Source organism: Xenopus tropicalis, chromosome 7, assembly GCF_000004195.4.
Source record: "Xenopus tropicalis strain Nigerian chromosome 7, UCB_Xtro_10.0, whole genome shotgun sequence".
NCBI classification, from domain to species: Eukaryota; Metazoa; Chordata; class Amphibia; order Anura; family Pipidae; genus Xenopus; species Xenopus tropicalis.
This window is the reverse complement of record NC_030683.2, coordinates 63,826,003-63,848,000: the sequence shown is the minus strand read 5'-3', so window position 1 is coordinate 63,848,000 and position 21,998 is coordinate 63,826,003. Positions and strand designations below refer to the sequence as shown.

The following is a 21,998-nucleotide window of genomic DNA, read 5'->3' as shown; positions in this document are numbered from 1 at the left end:
TTAAGAAAACATCTGGCACTGAGGGGAACCAAAATGTGAAATTCTGCTGGCACTTAAAGGGTTAAATTAATCATTTGCAAATTATTGGATTCTGTTTTTATTTATACTTGCCACAGTGTCTAGTAAGACTAGTAAGATGGTCTGGTTATACAGTCTTTAAGAAAGAAACTCCTTCTATCAAACTGAGCATGTATGAACGCACACCAGATTCTGCATCTATCTATCTATCATCTAACCATCCATCCTTTGAAATATGGAGCTGAAATTTTGTTGAGGTACAGTTAATTCTAATTACAGCAGGGAAAATAAGTATTGAACATGTCAACATGTTTCCCTGTAAATACATTTCTTATGTGGCTATTGTATTTAAATTAAGTAATGTGTAATAAAGTGGAATGACAAACTGAATGAGAAAAGGAGGTGCAAAAAGGCATGGAAAGACAAGAATCCTGCTGAAATAAAAGCAAAGAGCAATCTCAAGACTATTGCAACCTTCTGAGCTTCTGAATGTTCCATTGAGCACCATTGGAGCCATAATCTGGAAGTAGATTTCACCCTAAACCGGCCACAACCAGGTGCTCCTCGCAAGATTTCTGACAGATGAGTCAAAAGAATAATCAGAACAGTTGTCCAAGAGTCAAGGATCACTTGTGGAGAGCTTCAGAAAGACCTTGAATTAGCAGATACAGTTACATAGTTACATAGGGTTGAAAAAAGACCAGAGTCCATCAAGTTCAACCCATCCAAGTAAACTCAGCACACACAACCCACACCTACCAATCTATACACTCACATACATAAACTATATATACAACCACTAATACTAACTGTAGATATTAGTATCACAATAGCCTTGGATATTCTGATTGTTCAAGAACTCATCCAGGCCCCTCTTAAAGGCATTAACAGAATCTGCCATTACCACATCTCTAGGAAGGGCATTCCACAACCTCACTGCCCTCACCGTGAAAAACCACCTACGCTGCTTCAAATGGAAGCTCCGTTCCTCTAATCTAAAGGGGTGACCTCTGGTGCGTTGATTGTTTTTATGGGAAAAAAGAAGATCCCCCATCTGCCTATAATCCTCTCTAATGTACTTGTACAGAGTAATCATGTCCCCTCGCAAGCGCCTCTTTTCCAGAGAAAACAACCCCAACCTCGACAGTCTAACCTCATAGTTTAAATCTTCCATCCCCTTAACCAGTTTAGTTGCACGTCTCTGCACTCTCTCCAGCTCATTAATATCCTTCTTATGGACTGGAGCCCAAAACTGCACTGCATACTCAAGGTGAGGCCTTACCAGGGACCTATAAAGAGGCAAAATTATGTTCTCATCCCTTGAGTCAATGCCCTTTTTTATACAAGACAGCACTTTATTTGCTTTAGTAGCCACAGAATGACACTGCCTGGAATTAGACAACTTGTTATCAACAAAAACCCCTAGATCCTTCTCCATTAAGGAAACCCTCAACACAACATTGAACCTCATTTTCCAGTTTGCCCAGTTTTCCAATTTTGTCAAATCGCTCTGCAAAGCGGCAGCATCCTGCATGGAACTTATAGTTTTGCACAATTTTGTGTCATCAGCAAAAATAGAAACAGTACTGTCTCTGCCCACCTCCAGGTCATTAATAAACAAGTTAAAAAGCAAAGGACCTGCGGTACTCCACTAACAACACTGGTCCAATTAGAAAATGTTCCATTTACCACCACTCTTTGTAATCTATCCTTCAGCCAGTTCTCTATCCAATTACAAATATTATGTTCTAGGCCAATATTCCTTAATTTGATTATTAACCTTCTGTGAGGTACTGTATCAAACGCTTTAGCAAAATCCAAGTAGATGACATCAACTGCCATTCCAGCATCGAGGTTCCTACTCACCTCCTCATAAAAGGCGACTAAATTAGTCTGGCAAGATATGTTACGCATAAAACCATGCTGGCACAAACTTATAGTATTGTGAACTGCAATGTATTCAAGTACCCTATCCCTTATTACCCCTTCCAAAAGTTTCCTACTACTGATGTCAGACTAACAGGCCTATAGTTTTCAGGCTGAGAACGGGATCCCTTTTTAAATAACGGCACCACATTAGCAATCAGCCAGTCTCTTGGCACCATGCCAGACCTCAACGAATCCTGAAAAATTAAGTGAAGAGGTTTGGCAATCACAGCGCTCAGCTCATTTAATACCCTGGGATGAATCCCATCTGGTCCTGGACCTTTGTTTACCTTTACATGTTCAAGTCTCTTTTGAATTTTAGTTAAATTACTAGAACTGGGCATATTAAAAGGGAAGCCTTCATTAGCTGGCTCCTCAGATGTATAGACAGATGAAAAATAAGATTAAAAAACTTCTGCTTTTTCCCCGTTCTCATCAACCAACTTACCACCCCCCCCCCCCCCCCCCCCCCCGTGATAAGGTTCCCACCTCTTCTTGCTTCATTTTTTTACTATTCACATAATTAAAAAATAATTTTGGATTCTTTTTACTCCTAGCTGCAATATCCCTTTCCATTTCTATTTTAGCTTGCCTGATAGCTTTTTTGCATGCTTTATTTGCTTCCTTGTACCTGATGAAAGTTTCTGCTGTCCCAGCTAACTTGAATGCTTTAAAAGCACATTTTTTCTTGCCAACCTCAACACTAACACTTTTATTCAGCCATAAGGGTTTTGCTTTGCGATGCCTCTCCTTGCTTACTAGGGGAATATACTGTTGTGTATACCTGAAAAGCAATGTTTTAAAGATGTTCCATTTTCCTTCTGTGTCTAACCCTATGAAAAGCCTTTCCCAGTTGACACATTGCAGAGATGCCCTTATACTGGCAAAGTCTGCACGTCTAAAATTGAGCGTTTTAGTTAATCCCTTATAGAGCTGTCTCTGCAGCATTATCTCAAAGGAGACCATGTTGTGATCACTGTTCCCCAAATGCTCACCCACACAAATGTTAAAGATGAGTTCAGTATTAGATATTACCAGGTCCAAAATAGAGTCATTCCTAGTAGGTTCTTGAACCGCCTGAAATAAAAAGTTACTACTAGCTTTTTCTGACTTAGCCACCCCATTACTCCAGTCAATGTCCGGATAATTAAAGTCCCCCATAATAACAACTTGACCCAGTTTTGAAGCCTCCTCCATTTGCAACAATAACTGGGTCTCATCCCCCTCATCTATACAGGGCGGTTTATAACATACACAAATGATCATTTTCTTTGTGACCTTCAGCCCTACTTAAATTTCTACCCAAAGAGATTCAACGTTTTCATTGGTAATGTCTTTATTACATGGCTTTAAATCTGACTTTACATAAAGTCAAACCCCTCCACCCTTTTTAATCTCTCTGTCCCTCCTAAAAAGTGTATAACCATTTAAATTCACGGCCCAGTCGCATTTATCATCCCACAAGGTCTCAGTGATACCAATTAAATCATAATTTTCAATACATGCAATAGCTTGCAGCTCCCCTAATTTACCCGACAAGCTTCGCGCATTAGCCAGCATGCAGCGGAGATTACTACTTCTCCCTCTGATGTTTACAAATGTTTGCAAATATTAGACTGTTTTCCTTGTAACGAAAGCTCCATATCTGATAAACTATATGCCCCCCTCACTCCACCCCCACAACCCTTTGCTAGTCCCCCTGCCCCGTCTACACTAGCTTTCCTATAGAACTCTAGCTCACCCACCCCCCCTTGTCTAGTTTAAACACTCCTCCAACCTCTTAACCATTCTCTCCCCAGCACAGCAGACCCCCTTCCATTGAGGCGCAATCTGTCACGGCTGTATAGAGATTGTACCCCAAAGAAAAGTCAGCCCAGTGCTCTAGGAACCCTAACCCTTCCTTCCTACACCAAGACTTTAGCCACGCATTTAGCTCCCGCTGTCTCCCTAAACTTGCACGTGGCACCGGCAAAATTTCTGAAAAAATGACATTGTTGTTTCAGAGAAAACAATAAGTAATGCACTCAACCGACATGGCCTCTATGCACTCTCATTGCGTGAAACTCCTTTGCTAAAGAAAAAGCATGTTGACCAAAATTGCACTCTTTGGATGTCATTGCACGCACCATGTTTGGAGGAGAAATGGCACTGCAAATCAACCCAAAAACACCATACCAACAGTGAAGTTTTGAGGTGGGAACATCATGGTGTGGGGCTGTTTCTCAGCATATGGCACTAGCAGACTTCATATAATTAAAGGAAGGGTGAATGGAGAAATGTACCATGACATTCTTCATAAGAATCTGCTACCATGAAGATGGCTGAAGATAAAACAAGGGTGTACATTTAAGTATTATTATTATTATTATAATTATTTAAGCAAGACAATGATCCCAAACACACAGCCAAGGCTAGAATGGCCCAGACAATTAACCAACTTGAATCCAATTGAAAATCTATGGCAAGAACTGAAGATCAGAGTTCACAGACAAGGCCCTTAAGATCTGAAGACAATTTTGAGTGCAAGAATAGGCCAGAATCACACCTGAGCAATGTATGCAACAAAGGCTTTTCTTCAAAGCATTAAACACATTTCAGTAAGCGTGTTCAATGCTTATTCCCTGTGTCATTCCACTTTACTACACATAATTTATGGACAGGCTGAATTTTTGGATTTGTTTTGTAAGTTTCTTTTTAAGTGTGGATTACTTGGGTTGATACTGACATCTGGTGTAAATTTCATGTCAATAGCCACATTAGAAATATATTTACTGAGAAAAATGTTGATGTGTTCAATACTTATTTTACCTGCTGTATGTCACTAGGCACATAACTAAAAACAAGGAAATACACCTACCAGATATTGCCTGCACAGCAACACGCAAAAACCCACGTACTTCTCCTTTCTCACTTACTATAGCTGCTCGATGCACAAGAGGAACTGGGAAAAGCAGGTTGCTTAGATAGACGAAAGCCCTGCAAAAAATTTACAGGAATGATTACTCATCAAGGATTGAGTTTAGAGCATTATGCTAAAATACAATGAGTAATCTCAAATGGCTTTCTGTGATTGCTTGAATATGCATTTATGGAAGGTACTCGCTTGGATAAGACATGACAACCAGCAAGTACCCAAATCTTTAAGTGGAAACAATTTGAGACAATTTCTGGCATTGTAACCTGAAATGACCCAAATGGAGATGAAATATTTAAAAAAAAAATGCTTGATCAATTTTACTTGTATATATGCACGTATTAATGGTTTGGTATATACATCAGCACAAACAAACAACATTTTTTAAAATAAAACATAAATGAAACACTTGAGCCCCAAACTCATCTTGTTCAGCTTAAAAAGTTACATACAACAAAAATTAAAAAAAGACAGGAAAAGGGAAACAAAATATTCCATGAAATAAAAATATACAGAATAGATGCAGTAAATGATTAATAAGCAATGTTATAATAATATTACAAACATAAAATGGAAATTAAGATGCACTATTAAATAATACAAATAAGCAACTAAAACTTTTCCAGGAAATAAGACATGGGCTTTGGAAACAGAGGTGCGCAAGGAGAGAACAAGATATACTTGATTTCTTCTGATAAACATTTAGAAAGTACAAAACACCAAAACTTTGAAGAGGCGTTACTTACAGAAAAAAAGTTTACATGTAATTTCTAAGATTAAAAAATTAATAATTAATAAATTGATCAATATAATTATATGACTAAAAAGTTCTTGGAAAAAATGTAGAATGGCGCACCCCTTTACCAAAGTCCCAAAACAGGTGAAAATAGTAAAATTAGATTTGAGGTTGGTGAGGTGATAAAGCAAACAGAACGGAAACTAAAAAAACTAATTAATAGCTGACATATTTGCAAACTTCCAAAAATTAGTAAAAAAAAAATAAAATAAAAATTGGGGAGGAGGGAACAAACAACTCATGAATGATATTTGGGTGTGATTTTATATTCTCTTTCTAACACATGCTCCAGGCATAAGTAGGAAGGACAAGCCTTTACATTTCTCCACCTGATAATTTAAAAATTGTTGCCACCAATATGGACCTACTACCTTTCTCCCATTAAATTGATTTTATGGGAGATGAATTTCCCAAATTTCTAAACTTTCTGGATAATGGTTTCCTAATAATATTACAGACAAACTTCAAATATTACACAGGTATGGGATCTATTATTTGAAAGACCATTATCGAAAAAGTTTAGAAATTTGGGAAATTCATCTCCCATAGAATCAATTTTATGGGTTACCCCAGGTTTAATTTGCCCAGTGTAAATGTAAAAATTTTAAGTTGTCAGTACAGATACACTTCAGTCATTATACAGATATTATGTATTATACAGGGATTTGACAATTTAAAATTTTACATTTACACTGGGCAAATTAAACCTGGGCATAACATATGGCAATCAGGTATTTTATTTTATTGTTTTACTTTAAAGGGGACTTGTCATCCAGACATAAAAAGCTGTATAATAAAAGTCCTTTTCAAATTAAACATGAAACCCCAAATCATTTTTTCATTACCACATCCAAACCCATTATTATAAGCATTTAAAAATCCCAGCTGTCAGTCATATATTGCCTGCCCCGCCTCTATGCCTTAGGCATAGAGGTGGGGCAGACAGTTACTTTCACTTTCAATTCAGAACTTCTTAGATGTCACTGCACTCCTCACATTCCCCCTCCCTCCTCACCATGTAATTGTGTAACCAGTGCATGGATATGGGTTTCAGGTCCCCCCATACTGGCACAGAAACAAGATTTTGGCAGGATGCAATGCCTGCTTTGATAACAGTGTCTACAAAATGGCGCCTGCCTGCTTGCTGCAATTGTGAATTCCAAGCCTGAAGAAAATAAGATTTATATTATTTATATAGTGTAAGTAAAGTTTATTTTGCTTGACAAACACAATAGAAAACAATTTAGAATTATTTCTTAAGGTGACAGGTCCCCTTTAAAGGTAATCATTGACTGGTTACAATGGGTTTCAAAGAGTTACAGGCAGCACTTGAAATAATTGTTTAAACCTTTACCGCCTTTACCATCACAACATAGGCAACAGCAACAAAACTAATTGGCTCTTTATGAAGCTAGCAATCAAATGTATATGATCTCCTTATATCCAGTGCAACACAGCACCTCCTAGTGTTCAATTAATATACAATGGGTTACAATACCACTGAATTGTTCGTATTTTGCATGACATACCCCCATCTCACAAAGCCAAAAAGGATGGGGCTTCATGGGAGAGTAAGTAGAGTTAATGTGGATTAGGGGAATATCTGGGTATGCTGGGGCAACATGGGGTGTGGTTTAAATTGTCTTTGGGCAGTACTCCATACCTTCCAACATTTGAATTATCCAGTTATAAATTTGCCTAGTGTTGGTATTAAGAACCACAGTTTTTACAATTATGCTGAATACAAAACAAATTTGCAAGATAAGAGAACGTCACTTTGATAGCCAGCACACTCATGCTTAATTAAATGTCATATTTAATGCCACTGTTGGTATTTAAGCTGGCCATACACACACCGACAATATCGTACGAAACCTTGTTTCGCACGATATTCGGTGCGTGTATGGCAATTCGGCTAAAGGCAAAAGGCTGCTGATATCGGTCGACTCGCCGATCAGGCGGCTTAAAAGATTTTGATCGGGCGCCATAGAAGGTGCCCGAGCAAAATCTGCCTTCAGGGCTGAATTGGCAGAAGGAGGTAGAAATCCTATTGTTTCTACCTCCTTATCTGCCGCTTCAGCCCTGAACATTAGTGACGGATTGGAACGATCTTTCGTGTGACCGATGGTCGCACGAAAGATCGCAAATCGCCACGTGTGTGGCCACGTTTAGGCTGTTTGTATATGCAGGTGAAGAAACAGTCAATCAGAGGATTTTCTTGCAAAATTGCAAATGCATGCATTTTTACACTGAAATCCACTCTGTGTGCACAGAGGCTGAAGCAGTGTCTGTCGGTGCACTTAAAAAATGGAGTGGGTGGATGCGGATCCACTCCAACCTGCTGACAGCCTAGTCTGACATTATTCTTAGTGATTATGTTGGACAATCTGATGAAAAGATGCATCCTCTTTGCTGAACAAAACAAAGACACATCCATATCACTTTTTGCTTGGTAAATATAATAATTTACACATTGGCCATTGACAACTTTTGCATTAAAGTCTATAGATGGAATTTAAATGACAAAATAATATTAATCAATGTAGCCACTTAAACTATGACAAAATATTATTACAGATAATAGTAAAGCCTACTTATAGATATATAGATATTCGCATACACCTAATGTGAAGTTAGCAAAAGCTTGTCCTTCGCCACACACACCCTGCATAACCTCACCAACCTTCCTACTAAAATGAACCATGGGGACCGGTCGTAAAACGGGTCATGGCCATCACTGAAGAGATCGGATCCTTCTTCTGCACCAACATCAGAGCCAGTGTCATCCACAAATGGCTCATCATCAAAGTCTTCCATCTGGTCCTGCTGCTCATCAGCTAACTCTGTGATATCAGAGTCTGCAGTGGAGAAGGTAGGGGACGGGGTGCGGTCTGCCAGCCGCTCATTCACACAGCCGTGGAATATGGGAGAACTAAACATTGTAATGGAAGAGTTGTTATCACATACCAGTGGAACAGCATTAAAGTGTGGCGAGGCAAAAGGCTATTTAAAAAAAAAAAATCTAGCAAAACGTAAGAGCAGAAAACAAAATGAAAGACTTTGGTCTGGCATTTGCACAATAAATAAGGTCTGATGAGCGAATGCAAAAAAGAAAAAAGCAACAAGTAAAATATATTTTCATTTGCTGCAGATTGAAAATTTTAAAATACAGTTAAAATAGTTAAAACACCAACCATATAGTTACTTTACTAACATTACTAGCATTACTAACATGTTATTAAATAAAAACATTAAATAGCATTTTACTGTGCAATAAATCAGAGATTAACTACATTTTATAATTATATATAAAATTATATATAAAAACGGAACTGATGGTTTCCATCAAAACATCCAAGCTCAAAAAACAAAAGAAAAATATACCCCTACTCTACCAAAACAATAGGTCCCAGCCGCTACAATACTGTTTTTTACTGTTATTAGTTATTGTATTTTACTTCCCTTATTTACCCATCTTTTTTTTCTATTTTTTTTTTTATTTCTATATCTGTATCGCTACTCATGATGCCACCTAATGACCGTTTTGATAACGCAGACTACTGCAGTGAGCAGTCTACCAAAGTTGTAATGCAGCATGACTAACAAAACCAATAAAAATTGTCAGTTTAAAAAACAAAACAAAACAAAAGAAAAAACATCCAAGCTCTACAAATTAATGGTTAAAAGTTTTACATCAAGAGATGTAGATTAAAGACTTTGGGGGCTTTGGGTGGGGGGGGGGTCGGGGGAGAAAGGCTTAAGGTGGCCATACATGAACTGAGAGGTAGTGGATTTTTCACCAAAATGACGAATTAGAACCGGGTGCTAACCATAAATTGACATATTCTCCTTCAGAAAGCACTCACGGTATTTGCAAAAAAAAAAAAAAAAAAAAAAGCGAATATTTATTTACACAAAAATGTCTACGCGTTTCGATTCATATAGGATCGTCATCAGGACAAAGACAGGAAGTGAGATGCATGATTAAATGTAAATATTGTCCAATCAGTGTATCCGTGTAATTAAACTCATTTAACCCATGATGTGCCTATAAAAAACCATATAATGTGTCGCTATTTATAACAAATACATGGATATTTAAATATGTATAAAAGGCTCTCCAGTGTGCAACTAACATATCTATTTCATTTAAAACATTCAACATGTATATACATCCTTATTGTAAATATATCCCCACTAAAAAGTGAAGTAAAAGACATATTCAAGAAATATTCTAATTAATCCCAGATCAACATAAATGCTAGTGCACAAAACCAGTTAGTGTGTAATATCACAAGAATAAAATCTAAACATGACAATCAAAGTGTTAAGTGTCATCTCATAACAGAGTGGCATATAAAACTCACATGCTAAAATGTGAAGTAAAATACATAAAAAAATATTTGAGACTATAACGTTAAAACCATGAATTAAAAGGTAGAAAACCGGTATTTGCGAGACCCAAAATTATTACAAAAAACTAAATAGATCGCTTAACAGTCCTTACTCACAAATTATCATCATACTACAAGACCTATAGATGTGAGTGTATAACACCTGACCACCACCCCCTTTTTTTATTATAGAAACATGAGCACCACATTATCTCATATATAGGGCAATATTAATACCTAGCAGTTCATAAAGGGCAAGAAGAATGGAAAAGCACATTTAGTACCATCTCCCCAGGGCATAATCTATCCCTGCCCGTTACTGTAGTAAATAAATATTTAAAACTTAGTTTGTCCTAAATAATGTAGTATAATAGCCAACATAATCAAAAAATAGGCTCAATATCAATCCCCATAAATCAAAGTGATCCGTTCAGCTTTGGCGTCTGGAAATTCGGATAACCCATTGGCAAGACATTTTGTGCAGCATAAACACTCATTGCCAATGCTGCGAGCTATGCTGATTGATCACATTCCTCCTTTGCCACGTGGGGGTGACAGATCCAAGCTTCTGTTACAGAGAGAAGCTCAATGGATTCGAAGATTGGGTACCATTGCCCCACGGGGTTTGAACAAGATGTTTTCACTTTCCTGCTTTTTATGAGACAACTGAGCTAACAATTGGCCCTCAAGACCTGATAATACTTGAGAGACTTTGATTTATTTAATAGCGACACATTATATGGTTTTTTATAGGCACATCATGGGTTAAATGAGTTTAATTACAAGGATACACTGATTGGACAATATTTACATTTAATCATGCACCTCACTTCCTGTCTTTGTCCTGATGACGATCCTATATGGATCGAAACGCGTAGGCATTTGTGTGTAAATAAATATTCGCTTTTTTTTGTTGCAAATACCGTGAGTACTTTCTGAAGGAGATATATATATATATGTATATAATAATTTAGAGTTGTGGGTGACTATATATACATATACACACACACACACACAATCCATGCAATTTCAGCACACCAACAGTAAAAATGACCTGGGTGCTACTAGATTATGCAAAATTATCCAGAAAATCAGGAAAAAACAGGTGCACTCCAGGACCCTTTAAAAATTATAAATCAAAATTCTTTTTAAAATTTTTTTTAAAAGTTATTTTAAAAATTTATCAGCCCAACGTTTCAGTCTTGAAATTGGTCTTAGGAGGAGACCGAAACGTTAGCCCGATACATGACGTAAGCAATACAAAAAACACGTAACCATACCCACAACATTGACACATCGTTCATTATGATGTTAATTACAAGGTGGTAGTACAATAGAACGGATGCACTGGTAGATGGACGATGTGCAAACCGAGAATTAGCCAAGGTGATTTCGAAACACAAATAAAAGTACAAGGAAATAACCAGGGTGGTTGGTTATGGGTGTAAACACAGAAGAAAAATCCATAAAAATGAATACAAAACGAAAAATAAACTAATATTACCATGAAAAATAAAATTGAACATAACTACAAAAAATATAAATAAAGAATAATGAAATAAAAAATAAATAAAGATAGGTGTCAGGTAGAGCTGGGCGGTATGACCAAAAATTTTTATCACGGTATTTTTCAAAATTATATCGGTATCACGGTATTTGACGGTATATAAATAAAAAAATAAATAATAAATATTGGTGGCCCCCCACCCCCCCAACACCAACCCCAACCCCCCCCCAACAACCCCAGCCCCCCCCAACACCAACCCCCCCCAGCCACAGCCCCCCCAACCCCAGCCACAACCCCCCCAACCCCAGCCCCCCCAACCCCAGCCACAACCCCCCAGCCCCAGCCACAACCCCCCCCCCAGCCCCCCCAGCCACAACCCCCCACCCCCAGCCCCCCAACCCCAGCCACAACCCCCCCAACCACAACCCCAACCCCAGCCACAACCCCCCAGCAGAACTTACCCAACTTGTGGTTCCTCCAGCTCCAGCGATGCGTCCTAGCGACGTCGCGTGCGCGCCGACGTCACGTACGCACGGGCGCAACCCGGAAGTAATAGGAGAAAAACAGCAGGAGGCGCGCATACCGGTATAGCGGTATGTTTAAAACTCATACCGTTTTTTCTTTAAAAACCGGTATACCAGTTAAACCGGTATACCGCCCAGCACTAGTGTCAGGGAACAAATACAGGTGCAGAGAGAGCCGTGAACATGCGTGTCACCAGGTGAGTACCCAGTGGAGAGGAAAGAAAGAGAAGCACCGACAAGGAAAAAGGTAAGTCTAAGTGAGTGATACGAGGATGAACGGAGATCCAAACAGTGGGAGAACAATTGAGAACTAGGTGTAAAGGTTAATAACGATACGGAAATAAAGCACCAACAGTAACAAGGCAATACGAAATGTAGAAAACAAAAGAAATAGGTGCTCCCAAAAAAGACAGCACCTACAGCGAAAGGGCAATACGAAATGTAGAAAATAAAGAAAATAAATGTAATGGGTGCTCACTGAGTATCGTGGCAATCGGTTACAAGAAATGGGGCGAGGATGGTGGCTTTAGTAAATGGCTAGGAGAGCACTACTTACTGAGGGAAGTACCAATATCCGATGCTACTGCACTGTACGGCTGAGCCGCAGTGAGAGGGTGAGGCAAGCAGGCAGGAGCGCAAGTGGAGATGCCGGCTCTGAGGCAAGATCACGGCTGGAGTGCGCAATACGTGCATGGAATCCAACGGGCAGGAGAATGGTTTTTCCGTGTGTCAAACTCCACTAGCAACACCCGCCGGTCCATATACTGAGGAGACTGGGCCACACGTGTGGCACAGGAACCCATAAATAATAACGGGACACAGACCAACACAGTTTTCCTATAACATCTCCTGTGGTGTAATAGCATAAAGGGAACGGGCCAGCAATTATACTGAAACCAGTGGTATTGATAAATAATAGTAACGTAGTGCCTCAATAAGAAGAGCCTTTGGCAAAAACATGTAGTAAAGTTTCTAAGTAATAAGCCTGCGGTAATTGTACACATGTGCCTCCCTGGAAAACAGATTATGCTAAAGTACTTTAGCCACTGCCACTGTCATGTTAGGAAAAAGAGCTAATATAGTCATAAGTACATAGGGGCACAGAGTGAAAAAAAACAGAAGTAGAAAAGTAACAAATCCAACAGATGTAGAGAAGTGTGAGACAATGTAAAGGGAAAAAAAGGAAACCAGTCAAAGAGATTACATTGTAGCGAATGAAGAGACAAAGAAAAAATAGAACATTGATACAGAGGGGATATAGTATCAGGATATTACAAAAGTTCAACTGTCGAGCCAAAAAAGGCACGTAAACACACAGAACCTGTACTATGTGCGGTTACTGAATGTAAGGGAAGAAATACACAGACAATTAAGGGCAAAAGGTTTGAACACTGAACCCGAACACGACCAGGGCTTTTACATGAATAAAGTTGTTGGAGCAAAAATGCATACACGGAAGAACTACTAATGTTAATAATCTCGGTAAAGAAAAAGAAACATGATGAAAAAACATAATGAAAAACGAATAGCATCAAATTCAAGCAATAAATTCCAACGTAGCAAATAGCAATTAAGAGTCAGGGCAGATAGAAAGGGGAATAAGAGACCAGTTCATTAAGTCCATAAGGGTTTAAAGTGTTCAATCTGTGTATCCACTGAAGTTCCATCTTTAGCAACAATTTATCGCGATCGCCGCCCCGAACAGGAGTTGGAACATGATCAATTATCATGCTGCGCATAGTTGCTAAGGAGTGTTGTAGTGATAAAAAATGAAGGGCTAGTGGGGTATCGGCTTTGCCAGTGTCAAGAGCAGATCAAATAGCTGATTGATGGTTCGCCATTCTGTCACGAAAAGTTGTGATCATTTTCCCTACATAGTATAAACCACAGGGGCATTTAATGAAATAAATAACGTACTTGGAAGTACAGGACACCCGATGCTTGATACTTATTGGTTTGCCCGTCTGGGGATGATTAAATGTCGGTCCTGTCATAAGATACATGAAGGGCATTTGTAGCAGCCTAGTTTTATGTTACCAAGACAAGAGGTGGGTTTATCCTGGTTGTAACAATGTATGGGGTCAGTCTTTACTAGCAAACCCCTAAGGCTGCTGCCCCTTCTGTAAGAGATACGTGGTGGAGTTCTAAACACCGGAGGTAGTGTTTTATCCTTGGCTAGAACTGACCAGTGATTAAAGATAGCATCTGTGATTGGTTTCTTATCCGGAGAAAATGTTGTTAGGAACATGAGTCTTTCCTCAGTAGAACCACCCGCACGTTTGTTCTCATTCCGTAAAAGATCCTCCTGTCTATAGGTTAGTGCTCGGTCCTTGCACTGTAGGAGAGTGGGCAGATCATATCCCCTGGCACAGAAACGATCGATGAGGTTGTCGAGTTGAAGTTCAAGTTGTGGTAAATGTGTGTTGTTTCTAACCATGCGAATCATCGGAGTACGGGATGCTTCTGAGCAAGTGTGGGGGATGACAAGATCTGCGGTGCAGCAAGGTGTTACGGTCAGCCTCCTTTCTATGAGTAGTGGTATGTATACCCGTTGGGGTGATGGAGATGGTTAGATCCAAAAAAGAAATTTGTGAAGGATCAATAGCTGCTGTAAAACATATAGGAGTGGGGAGAGAGTTAAGTTCCTTGACCATTGTTTCAAATTGATCCGGTGACCCTGTCCATACAAGGAAGAGATCGTCGATGTAGCGATAGAGTCGGTGGATGTATATGCCATATTAGGGTACAATATAGGTCTGTTTGTAATAGGCCATAAATAAATTGGCAAAAGAAGGTGCCAAGTTAGAGCCCATACTGGTGCCACTAACTTGCAAGAAAAAAGACCTCTCAAATTTCAAATAGTTCATAGTTAAGCAAAACTGTAACAATTGAATAAGAAAGTCAGTAAGGGGTCTGCTGGAACAGGGTTTCCCAAGGAGACATTCCCTCACTACATCCAGGCCTGCATTAATAGGAATCATGGTGTATCAAGAAGACACATCCATTGTGGCAATGCACGCTGTTGGAGGCAGAGGTTGTAAATAAAGGAGTTTGTCGAGGAAGTCACCAGAGTCTTTAATGTAGGTAGGCATCACCTGGACCAGAGGTTGTTAAAAATGGTCCACAAAAATGGCCAAAGTTTGGAGGAGTAAGCCGCGTGCGCTTACAATCGGACAGCCAGGAGGAGAAATCATGTCTTTGTGGACCTTATATATATATATTACATCTTGTAATAAATGTATTTATGAAAGCACAGTATTTCATAATCTTTGATCCACTACAATTTCCAGAATACTTAAATATATAATGAAAGAATGAAGTAGGCAGACAAAGTCCCGCACATCATAACTAATAAAAACGTCATAATCGTCAGTTAAAATGTAAAATGTACTCTTGGAATATGGCAAATGGCAGAACTTAACAGTTCCTCTGTAGCAGAAAGTGAAACAGAGTTGCCAGGTGCCATCGTTGTGCTGCCATGATCAACAAAAAGAGGGAAATGTGCAGATGCCCTTGCCTAAAGGTGAAACATGTAAAAAGCACATTATTATTTGGAACACTTAATGCTAAGTTCATTGCCTTTGTAAGCAATGTCAGCACAAGTTATATTCACTAAGTATTTAACAACATAGGTTTCAAGGGGCACCCAAGCCTAAAATCACTGTGTGCAATATCAAGTGTTGGCTTAGACGGCACAAAGGTCTATGCCATGAATTCTGGAGCAGTGGAGACAAAATCACTAGAGTGATGAATGAATCTCTCCATTTAAAGAGATACTGACATCAGAAATTAAAACTTTTTTCTTTATACCTATTGTAACGTTATTTTTCCCTTAAGAGTATTTGCCCAGTGCTTTTACATTACCTATCTGTTCCCCTATGTTTCTCTATGAGGTGGCTGCCATATTTGTGCAGCAGTTTTACGTAAACTTTTAAAGTTATAACTGAGAAGTTGAGAACGGATAATCAGGTTGGCAAAACAACTTTGATAAAAAAAAAAAAAACAAAAAAAAAAACAATAAATAATTAAGCTTGTGCTAAAATGACATTCTGCCTACTAGTTTAGTGCCATAAATAACAGAAACCATGTATAACAAAAACCATGTATATAATTAAAATAACAGACAAACATTATGGTCAGCACAAACTCTATTCATTAAGCTCATGTTCAAAAGTATATACTGTCCCTTTAAGCAGTCAGAAAGTTTGGTTTGGCAAATGCAACCTGCCTGAAGCATTTCTTTCTGCTGTATGGCAGAAGTTTTGAGAAGACCCTTTAGCACAATATTAGCCCAGCCCAAAAAAACTAAAATCTATATGAATTAGTTTACTGAGATGGTAGTGGAAAACGTTAACAAGGATGGACAGAGCCCTGACCTCACCTCAAATTAACGCCCCTGAGATGACAAACACTGGCAGCTTGGTTTAATTAACCAACATCTATGCCCTTGTAGCCGAATAGAAAAAAAATCATGCTACCAATGCTCCAAATCTAGTGAAACACAAACCCAGAGTAGTGGAGGGAGGACCAATTTCATAATAAAAACCTTGATTTCAGAGTATACTGTAGGACAGGTGGGTGGGGAAGGAAATTAAGTTTCATTGGTAGAAGTCTCCGTGAACATGCTTAGCAGCCTGATGCTATATAGTTACATAGGGTTGAAAAAAGACCAGAGTCCATTAAATTCAACCCTTCCAAGTAAACCCAGCACACACAAACCTATACTGACCTATCTATACACTCACATACACAAACCATATATACTAACTGTAGATATTATCCCAATAGCCTTGGATACTATGCTTGTTCAAGAACTCATCCAGGCCCCTCTTAACCCTTTTACTGCCAGCCATTTTGGTCAAAGCGGAACGTGTATGGGAACGTGTATTACCAGACAGTTTTGAACATTTTGCACTCTTTCAATTTAGGGGCCTTTCCTTGGGTGGACTTTTAGTTTACCCAGGAAACTTATATATTGTTTTTTTCAGGACAACCTAAGCTTTAAAAATATGGTAGAAATTTTCAGAAATTCCAATTCTGTAACAAAATATAGGCTTCTAAATGTCTAAAAAAAAATAAAAAAAAAATAAAAAAAAAATAAAAAATCATATTTTCCATAATATAAACACATACCAGAAACAAAAAAAATTTTATGCACGAAAATACAACCGATTTGGAAAGTCCCATGTCTTCGGATCGTGCCAATACCATATATATATATATATATATATATATATATATATATATATATATATATATATATATATATATATATATATATATAGTTTTATGGTGATTTCTCACTTGTATAGGTCAAAAACTCCCAGCAGTACACTACCAAATATCCAAAACACTGCTCCAGAAAGCTTTACTTTAGATTTAGAAACTTTAGATTTCAAGGCCAAAACTTCCACTACAGAAAGTTTATTCCATTTTTGGAAAGAACAGATTCTGGGGAATCCAGAATAGGTAGAACTGTCTGTCTACTCCAATCTACCAAGTTGCAATGCTTTCTTAAAGTTAATGGTTTTTATCGAAATTTGTGAATTTTTGGAAAAAAAAGCTTCAAAGCTTCCAGTCTATAGTATCTTATCTCCTACAGGTCATAAAGTAACCAGATAAAACACCCTAAATTTGAATGCCAGGGGTTCACTGAACAGTTTGAGACCCAATATGTATAGGATTACCTAAGCATGTGGCATGTAGGGGCCCCAATGTGTAGATACCCCCATATGATTTATCATTTCTGTAATTTCAACTTCTGCAAAATCAACACATTAACATCATTTTATGTGAGATAAAGCTACAAAAAAGTACACTCACCCCAGAATTCCATATATTTTTGGAAAGTACACATTCTCTCAAATCTAAAATGGTTACCCATGTCTTTCTACTCCAAAGTACCAAGCTGTGAAGTTTTCCTAAACTTGGCGATTTTCATGACATTTCCAAAAATCCCCTCAAAGCTTCCACTTTGCAGCATCTTACCTCCCACATAGCATTAGGTACTAAGATAAAACACCCTAAAATTGAACGCCAGGGGGCCATTGAACAGTTTGATACACAATATGTATAGGTTTACCTAAGTATGTGTCATGTAGGGGCCCCAATGTGAACATACTGCATGCAAGCTATCATCATTTCTGTCATGACTTTTCTGAAAAACGCCTAAAAATTTTGCAGTTTGCCACATCTTACAACATTTCTTACATACAAAGACACATCACCCTAAATATGAATGCCAGAGGTCTAATGAACAGTTTCATGCCCAATATACAAAGATATGTGGTGTACAGAGGCACCCAAATAAAAATAGTGCATATGAATTTTCTCAGCTGTCAAAATATGCCCAATGACTGTATTATGTGCCATAAGACCCCCTAACTATACTGAAAAACCCAGAAACCCATATATTTTTTTGAAAGTACACATTCTGACAAATCCAACATGGGTAAAGAGCCCTTCCTACACCAAAGTACTAATCTGCAAAGCTTTCCTAAAGTTAGTAGTTTCTATGACATTTCAGAAAATCATCTAAAAATGTTGCAATTTTCCACTTTTATCTCACACAATTTCTTGCATACAAAGGCAAATCACCCCAAATAGCAACACCTACTGAACAGTTTGATGCTCAATATGCATGGGGTCAGTCTGTGGTGTGTACTGACCCCAAAATGAAAATAGAGCATATGGATTTCTCTCCTGCCAACTCAGCTTTTGCATACAGAGCCCCCTGTCAGTGTATTATGTGCCGTAACACCCCCAAACTATACAGAGACCCCCAGAAAAAAATATTTTTGGAAAATACACATGATTAATTCAAAATAGGTAAAGTTATTTTTCTACACCAAAGTACCACATGACAAAGTGAAGCTAAAAAACAGATCAGGAATACTTATACAGGAATAAAAAAGCAATAAAACCACAAAAATTGTGCAAATTAGTGAAATGACAAAATAAGTCACACTACAGCGTAATTAGTGGTCTGAATATCTGATCCAATAGCCATGCTGTCAAAATAAACAGTTTGTAGGAAAATACCAAAGACAAAGGGGTAAAATAAATAAGTAAAAAAAAAAAGTGTTTGTGTGTGTTTGTGTATACATGTGTGTACACATCTAAAAGTTGTGTGACAGTGTGTAAGTGTGTATATGAGTGTATAAAAGTGTGCTAAATAAAAAAAACAAAAAAAAAAACTGTTCTAATATGTGCTCTGTGTGTGTGTAAATACATGTAATTGTATAAGTGTGTTTAAATGTGTATAATAGTGTACCTGTCCTGGAGCTAGATGGCCGATCAGATTGCTCCCAGCTGTTCTCAGTGGTCCTGCAGGGTCCTCTGTGCAGAGCTCGCAGTAACAGGAAGTGAGTGGGCGTCGCTGGAGGGAGGGGGAGAAAGTAGGGGGGGAAAGCAGGCAGAGCCGAAGGAGAAGCAGCAGATGCAATCACAACATCTGCTTGGAGCTTGGTCCTGCGATGATCGCCCAGGGGGCTGTCATCACTCAAAACTCTCTGCAGAAGCGGCGTGTGAGAAACCTAGATCTGCCAAACAACGTATGACATACGTGGTTGGCAGATAACGCATATTTCTGCAATCACTTATGCCATACGTCGTTGGCAGGAAAAGTGTTAAAGACATTAACAGAATCTGCCATCACAACATCACTAGGAAGGGCATTTCACAACCTCACTGCCCTCACCGTGAAAAACCGCCTACGCTGCTTCAAATGGAAACTCTGTTCCTCTAATCTAAAGGGGTGGCCTCTGGTGCGCTGATCATTTTTATGGGAAAAAAACATCCCCTATTGCCTATAATCCACTCTAATGTACAGAGTAATGCCCAATCGCAAGCACCTTTTATCCAGGGGAAACAACCCCAAACTTGACAATCTAACCTCATAGCTTAAATCTACCATTCCCTGCCCCCATACCAGTTTAGTTGCACATCTCTGTGCTCTCCAGCTCATTAATAACCTTTTAAGGACTGGAGCCCAAAACTGCACTGTATACGCAAGATGAGGCCTTACAAAGACCTATAAAAAAGGAACAAATAAATTTCATCCCTTGAGGCAATGCGCTTTTTTTTTATCCAAGACAGCACTTTATTTGCTTTCGTAGCCACAGAATGACACTGCCTAGAATTAGACAACTTGTTATTTACAAAAATCCCCAGATCCTTCTCAATTTCTCAATTAAGGATCCCCCTCCCCCCAAAACACTACCATTTAGTGTATAACTTGCATTTATATTATTTCTACCAAAGTGCATAAATTTTTTATGCTACTAGAAAAATGGGCTTTAGCTTCCTAAAACAAATCCTTTCTTTTACATGCGTTTTTCCTAGTCCCCATATCCTTCCTTATCTCTTTCCATTCCTCCTATCACTCTTTGGGCTGTGGCACACACCATGTTCTGACTGCTTTGACTTGTAATAGTAGTCAAATGCTGATCACTTTCAACTTACAATGGGAAAAGACAACATTCTGTAATTCTTCCCATAAACTATAGAGAGTTAAAGGAGAAGGAAAGGCTAAGTCACTTGGGGGTGCCAAAATGTTAAACACCCCCAAGTGACTTTAATTGCTTACCTTTTACCCCGGGCTGGTGCCCCTGTTAGGAGAAAACAGCACCAGCCCGGGGTACCTGCAGCGAGCGCTTCCTCTCCCTTGTTCGCGATTGCGCATGCGCAAAGTTCGGCTTTTCACTCTAATGCGCATTTGCCAGCAGAGTGAACACGGAAGAAGGAATTGCTCGCTGCAGACACCCGGGGCTGGTGCTGTTTTCCCCTAACAGGGGCACCAGCCCGGGGTACAAGGTAAGTGATTAAAGAATAAGTAAACCTTTTTTTTCTATCCGTAAAATAAATCTAAACAGCCTCCAGAATTACCTACCTTTTTCCCATTATTCTGTCTGACCTGGTTCCTAAGTTAGAAGTTGATCGTTTCTTTTGCTTCCTTGTGCAGAGTGAAGCCCCACCCCCACTTCCTGTTCAGTTCTCTCATCACTTCGACTACTGTAGTAGTCGAAGTGGGAGAGCCTTCTGCGCATGCCTGGAGGCAGCAGGAGCCAGTCTGTGCATGAGCAGGGTTTTGTTTTGTTTTTTTTGATTAGGGAATTGAACAGGAAGTGGGGGTGAGGCTCCACTTTGCACAAGGAAGCAAAGAAACAATCAACTTCTAACTGAGGAACCAGGTCAGACAGAATGCTGGGACAAAAGTAGGTAATTCTGGAGGCTTTTTAGAGTAATTTTACTGATAGAAAAAAAAAAGGTTTACTTATTCTTTAAAGCCACTTAACATTTTGGCATCCCCAAGTGACTTAGCCTTTCCGTCTCCTTTAAAACAAAACGAGCACATATAAGACTTTGTGGAAGGCAGAAAAAGGAAATAATGGAATTCTGCATTTATTTTACCTGATTTAGCAATTAAGCTTGCCAACAGTTAATTATAATATGTGACTAGTCAAAATTTAAAGCAATATAACCTCACCTTATTCATGTGAAAATATAACCTTAATCATGTGAAAAAAGCAAGCATTTAAAGCTTTCAAATATAAAGAACTCTTGGACCTGGGATGAACAGCCATGGTACAGAATTGATGTATTTACATTAATAGGAAATATATAAAATAAGTAACTCATACCTCCCAACTAGCTTGAACCAATGAAAGCGATCATAAAAAGGGTCATTTCCAGTTATCACTGTGTCATTTTCATCTTGCACATGGGAAGCCATTTCTCCTGCACGGTCATACATCTCCCGCATCTGTTCTAACCTTAACCTGGAATGGAATAGGAAAAGATTTGTAGATGGTTTTTGGCATAGTTATACAGGGATGGTTATAGAGAGTTTGGAACAACAAAAACCTGCTTTCAGTTACAATTACTGCTACTACTGTAGAGCAGGTATGGATGGAGTCAT

The 21,998-nt window shown here is 38.7% G+C and overlaps 1 protein-coding gene across 9 annotated transcripts in view; it reads right to left on the bottom strand.

Moving 5' to 3' along the window:
- Positions 1 to 21,998, bottom strand: part of kif1b (kinesin family member 1B) — a 201,103-nt gene that overhangs the window by 59,431 nt on the left and 119,674 nt on the right. For 6 of the 9 annotated variants that reach the window (XM_012966952.3, XM_031905975.1, XM_031905974.1 and 3 more), the window contains 3 exons: positions 21,721 to 21,858; positions 8,338 to 8,586; positions 4,802 to 4,920 (listed from right to left, as the gene is read on the bottom strand). In XM_012966952.3, coding sequence (XP_012822406.1) covers positions 4,802 to 4,920; positions 8,338 to 8,586; positions 21,721 to 21,858 — 506 coding nt within the window. The remainder of the gene's footprint in view (positions 1 to 4,801; positions 4,921 to 8,337; positions 8,587 to 21,720; positions 21,859 to 21,998) is intronic. The other 3 variants (XM_018095819.2, XM_012966961.3, XM_031905977.1) reach the window with 1 other exon arrangement.